Source organism: Tupaia chinensis, unplaced genomic scaffold (assembly GCF_000334495.1).
Source record: "Tupaia chinensis unplaced genomic scaffold, TupChi_1.0 Scaffold000042_2, whole genome shotgun sequence".
In the NCBI taxonomy this organism is placed as follows: domain Eukaryota; kingdom Metazoa; phylum Chordata; class Mammalia; order Scandentia; family Tupaiidae; genus Tupaia; species Tupaia belangeri.
In genome coordinates, this window is record NW_006159498.1 from 1,373,058 (window position 1) to 1,378,649 (window position 5,592).

General features: G+C 50.7%; 1 protein-coding gene across 1 annotated transcript in view; it reads right to left on the minus strand.

Annotated features, from left to right (window-relative positions):
- Positions 1–4,801: 4,801 nt before the first annotated feature.
- The window catches only part of IFT38 (intraflagellar transport 38), a 44,152-nt gene continuing 43,361 nt past the window's right edge, over positions 4,802–5,592 (minus strand). Inside the window, 2 exon segments of the mRNA XM_027773199.1 lie at positions 4,802–5,033; positions 5,139–5,327. Of these exon segments, the coding sequence (XP_027629000.1) occupies positions 5,178–5,327 (150 nt within the window). The 3' untranslated portion in view covers positions 4,802–5,033; positions 5,139–5,177.

A 5,592-nucleotide genomic window follows, 5' to 3' on the forward strand; every position in this document is an offset into this window, starting at 1 on the left:
TCAGGTCTCACTCAACTCAGGTTCTGCTCAAACCTGACTTTCACATGCATCTTCCGAGCGTCCCAGGCAGGCAGCTAGCTGCTCCCTACTCTGAGCTCCCACGATGCTTTACGATGTCCTTGGCGTTGAATGGACCATATTGGCGAGCCCTTTCTTCCTAGGTTGTCGCCTTACCAAGGGTAGATGCAAGACATATTTCTCTTTGATAGCGCCTATGTTTCGCCCAGTAGCTGGATACAGTGGGTGCTCAGTGTCTGGTAAATGAATACGCATCAGGCCAGCCAGTGGTGTGGTTGCTGGGGCAGCTGATCCCACAGAGCCGACAGTACAGCTGGAGCCCCAGACCCAGCAGCTTGAAAAACACCCAGGCACGTAAGCATACGTGTCTAAAATCCTGAGAGAACAAGGGACTGTGGCATGGCCATCCCCTGGAGGGTACTCTCTCTCTTCCCCTGACAACCACACATACCCAGCAAATTCAAAATAAATAAAATAGCCCCAGGAGCACATCCGCAGCAAGTGACCCCATAGCCGAGGCCAGACAGCCTCCAGGCTCCTACATGGCTACTTTATAGATGTCCTTTTCGATGTCATTAGTCTACATTAAAAAAAAAATAAACATGTTGGGGGCCGGCAAGTGGCATGGTGGTTAAGGGCACTGGACTCCTACATGGCTGACCACAGTTCAAGTCTTGGACCCGGTCGCTTGCTTTCTCACTTCCTCTCTCTCTCTCTCTGTCTCTGATCAAACTGGAAAATAATAATGATAATAATAAATAAAGTTAAATAAAATAATTCTTTAAAAAAATGTAATATCACCTCTGAATTACTATGCCATTTTTCAAATCCAAAGCAACTCACTGCCTATCAGGACCCTTTATAAAAATGATGTATACTTCTTATAAAAGAATTAATTTTATTCATTGTCATTATTTTATTTTATGTCATTGAAGTTGACCATAGAGAGACAGAAGGAAAGTCCTGCCAGGGCCAGGACTGAGCTGTGGCAGTCATGTGGGACTCTAGCCGCCCCAACCACCGTGCCACCTGCCAGCCCCGAAATGATGTATACATTTTAAAATGTATGAATTTTTTTCCATGAGGGGGATGAGTGGGGGGTGCGCCTTCAAATGGGTCTTGATGCTGTGAGCCACCCCCAGGCTCAGCCAGCTCTGGAGCACGGGCACACACGTGCCCTAGTGTCCTCAGAGATCTCCAGACATGGGTCTGGAACCTTTCCAGGAGGTTGGCCCGGTAGTGCTGTATTTGACCACTTCGTACTTAGTCTTCTCTGTCTTCAGTGATCACACACTTTCGGGCTGGGACAGCCGCGGAAGCCAGTCTGCAGTCACGGATCCACAGAAGCTAGCTGGCCACAGAGATCCCATCGGGCACGGCAGAAATGAGAATTCAATTCATAGCCAAATAGAAGAGACAGCCGTTCTTCACAGGAGGCGGAGGTTCCCGAGAGCTCCTGGGCAGAGCTCCTGGGCCTCGTCTGACACTTACACAGTGAGCTGCTGACCTAAACGGTTACGCCTTCCCTCCAGGCGTCTGACAGGCTTTAGTCTGGAAGTTGATGGGAGAGATCTTTTACTGCTTTTCCCAGCTCAAAGAAAAAATGGTTCTTCAGATTTCCCAATTAAATTCCATGGATTTTGTTTTTAATAGCTATTGCCACTAAAAATTGAAGATTCAAAATAACTCCTCTATATTTTCTGTCAATACACAACTTTTTTTTTTGAGGCTTTTGCTACAAGGCGCGTGCACTCACCAGAAAGACAGACAGAAAGTGAGAAATCACCCCCCGGGGGGATGGCCACGCTGCAACCCCTTCTCCTCCACTCTCCTCTCGGGAATGCAGGGACTCGAACTGTGGTCAACTACATGGGAGTCCAGCGACGTACCCATTATGCCAACTGCTGGTCCCTCAATACACATGTTTTTAAGTGCCACTTGGGGCCAGCAGGTTGTGTGGAGGTTAGGGCGCTGGACCCTCACATGGCCAACTACGATTTAAGTCCTGGACCTGGCAGCTTGCTTTCTCTTTCCTTCTCTCTCTCTATGGTGACCTATAGCAAATTATATTATAATAATAATAATAATAGATAAAATTAAATAAATCTAGAAAGAAAAAGAGAAGTCCCACCCAGCTACAGTGGTATAGGCAGGGGAGTGTGGCTGCATCACACCGGAGCCACACAGGACTCAGGTTCAGATCCTGATCACATCAGGGGTGCCCGTGATCCTGGTTGGCTGGGCAGTTCTGAGGACAGTGGAATGGGGAGACCCTGACAGTGGTACCTTTCTCTCATAAAGGAACATATTTCAAAAAAGGGTGGGCCGCTCCATGGCACAGTAATAAAGCTCTGCTCAAGAGAAGCCAGATCCTACATGGCAGCTGCGGTTCACATCCCTGGCCTGGTCAGCCCAAAACATGGCAGATACACACACAAGTGCCCCAGATCCAGTGGGCTGGAAGACTGGAGGGAGATCGCTATGTGACTACAGCCTGTGGAGGTGCCTCCTCTCTCACGTGCACATGCTCTATCGTGAATAAAGGAAGAAAAGTCACTTTAAAAAGCACTATATTGGGACCAGCAGTTGGCGTAATGGCTATGTTGCTGAACTTCCATGTAGTCAACCACGGTTCGAGGCCCAGACTCGGTGGGTTAAACTCACGCCAGGCATGGCTGCATCACACCGGAGCCACGCAGGACTCAGGTTCAGATCCTGATCACATCAGGGGTGCCCGTGATCCTGGTTGGCTGGGCAGTTCTGAGGACAGTGGAATGGGGAGACCCTGACAGTGGTACCTTTCTCTCATAAAGGAACATATTTCAAAAAAGGGTGGGCCGCTCCATGGCACAGTAATAAAGCTCTGCTCAAGAGAAGCCAGATCCTACATGGCAGCTGCGGGTCACATCCCTGGCCTGGTCAGCCCAAAACATGGCAGATACACACACAAGTGCCCCAGATCCAGTGGGCTGGAAGACTGGAGGGAGATCGCTATGTGACTACAGCCTGTGGAGGTGCCTCCTCTCTCACGTGCACATGCTCTATCGTGAATAAAGGAAGAAAAGTCACTTTAAAAAGCACTATATTGGGACCAGCAGTTGGCGTAATGGCTATGTTGCTGAACTTCCATGTAGTCAACCACGGTTCGAGTCCCAGACTCGGTGGCTTAAACTCACGCCAGGCACATGTGTGTGTGTGCCCAAGATCCCGAGAGGGGAATGGAGGAGAAGGGATTGTGGCATGGTCATCCCCCCTGGGGGGTGATTTCTCGCTTTCTGTCTCTGTCTCTTTCTGTCTTTCTGGAGAGCACATGCACCCTACAGCAAAAAATAAAATAAAAAAAATAAAAGAAGCGCTATAAGAGGATCTTTAATATTACAGTAAAAAAATTGTCAGCAGTGACCTACATGCTAGATTTTCACTGAGCTGAGCACACAGTCTGCTTTGGGGCCTGAGGTCTGCTTGGCCAGAACCAAAGGGCGCCAGGTCACAGGCACTTGTACACGTCTGACTGGTCTGTTATGAGGACTGGGATACATCACTAACGACAACTCAGTTCCAGAAGCTCCCTGTTGGCCAACTGCTCAAGCAAGGAAAGGCCACCCCAGGGTGAGACTGGGCCAGCCGGCCACCCAGCAGGCGGGGTGGCTGAGCAGGTGGCCAGAGGAAGTGCCCTTGCAGCTGCAGCCTCTCTGTGGACACGTTCGCTATAGCTCCAACGAGACTTCTGTGCTGACGCCTATCAAAATACACCATGTACAGAGAATGGCGATATCGGTACGTTTCCAAGTATTCAGTCAAGTCAGAGACCAAATCTGAAACACTGAGAGGTGACGCAGAGATTCCCCTGCATCTTTGGGCCGAGATGTTGGAGGTGGCACAGCTCCCCGCGAGGGCCTGCCCTGATGGCTCGGCGCAGCTCGGATGGCTGGGGAGCTGACGCGTGTGGAGTGTTTAAAAACAAAGGTCACGTACATCACATTTAGGAGAAGGGAGAGAAAAACGCAGAAATGACAAGTAATTGTTTACATGACACACATTAACCTGTGAGCTTCTCTTGAGCAAGTATTTAATGTTATGAACACAAAATATACTTTCAAGGAAACTCGTTTGATAATGTACAAATATGGTATTAGATATATGCATTAAAAGATAACTTCAGAAGTCTTCTGACTTTACCACTGTAAAAGAAATGAACATTGCTCTGAGCTTTTCATGGTGAAAGAAAAAAGAAAAACAAAGCTTTCAGCACACAGGAAGCTTCCAGTGCTAACCTGCCTTGGCTACTTCTGGCTTCTTTTCGAATCAGGAGGAGGGTCTGCTCTAGCCCTTTCCCTTAACGGCTCCCCCCTTGGAGATGCCCCGGTGGTGGGTAGTGGGCTGCTGCCTCCGCTTCGGGACACCCCTCTTCAGAGACACCTGCTGGTGGGAGGGAGAGGGCCCGCTGTCACTGTTGCTGCACAGGCGCTAGGAGGGTCGGCGGTTTCCACACTGAGTATGAGCCACGGAAACAAGAAGGTGGCTTCAGTCCTACGTGAAACCCGACTCCCAGAGGAACGCAAGCCTTCGAGGGACGGAAGCCTCTCCATCTGGTTTAAGGAAAGCTGGTTTTCATCTAGCTTAGCTAGACTTCCTGCAGAAAATCCAAGTGACTGGCACCCGAGTGCTGCCTGGTGCTACGAACATGCAGTAGGAAGGAAAGCGGAGGCTAGAGCTGAAGGCTGCTGAGCGGTCAATGTTGGAACTGTGCAAGTGACCACCTAGCAGACAGTCTGCTGCAGACCCTCGAATGAGTTCCCAAGCCAGGCTGGAGCCCCAGGTCTGCTTGTCTTAGAGGGAGCAGCAGCGGAAGCCAGCCAGGACTTGCATGGTGTCACCTCATTCTCCCTGAGTGTCTGTCCCATGAATGTGTCACTAAGAACACACTCATTTCCCAAGTTTTAGGAAAGAAACAGGCAAAAAGAATAAGATATCTAGTTTGCTTCGATTCGATTCGTATTTAAATTCCACGGATGCTAAAACAAGAAATAGATACTGCTTCAGTGATAACAGTCCAGCTGGCGGCGTGGATCAAACACAGGCTCCCTTCCCCACCTCCTCCTTCCCCGTTACCTACAAACCTCAGGGTTTTCATCCGCCCAGGACTCTTGGCCAGGAGGTCAGAAGTCATTGTCACTCTCATCCAGGGGCTCGGGTTTCCGGACCCTGTGGCTGGGCTTTGCCGGTGACAGAGCAATGCTCTCGTCTTCTAAATCATCGTCATCTTCCTCGTCATCTTCCATGTCGATTTCACTGTCCTCTGAGTCTTCCTGTAGGGAGAGGACAGCACGTACAGCCAGGCCCCTCTCATTATTGCCACCTTGCCCCCGTAGCCGGCCTTGCTTCTCCCTAGGAGCGCAGGAGAGGCACGAGGACACGCGGCAGCAGCGCGGGAAGCGGCAGCCAGGCTGGGGCACGGGCTGGCCAGCGCCCTCGCTGCAGGCAGGACACGCACGTGCGACGCCCCGCCTCCCCCGTGGCCTCGGACACCTGTGCACAGCCAAGCTGCCGCCCCGGCTGGCTCCCCCCCGGGCC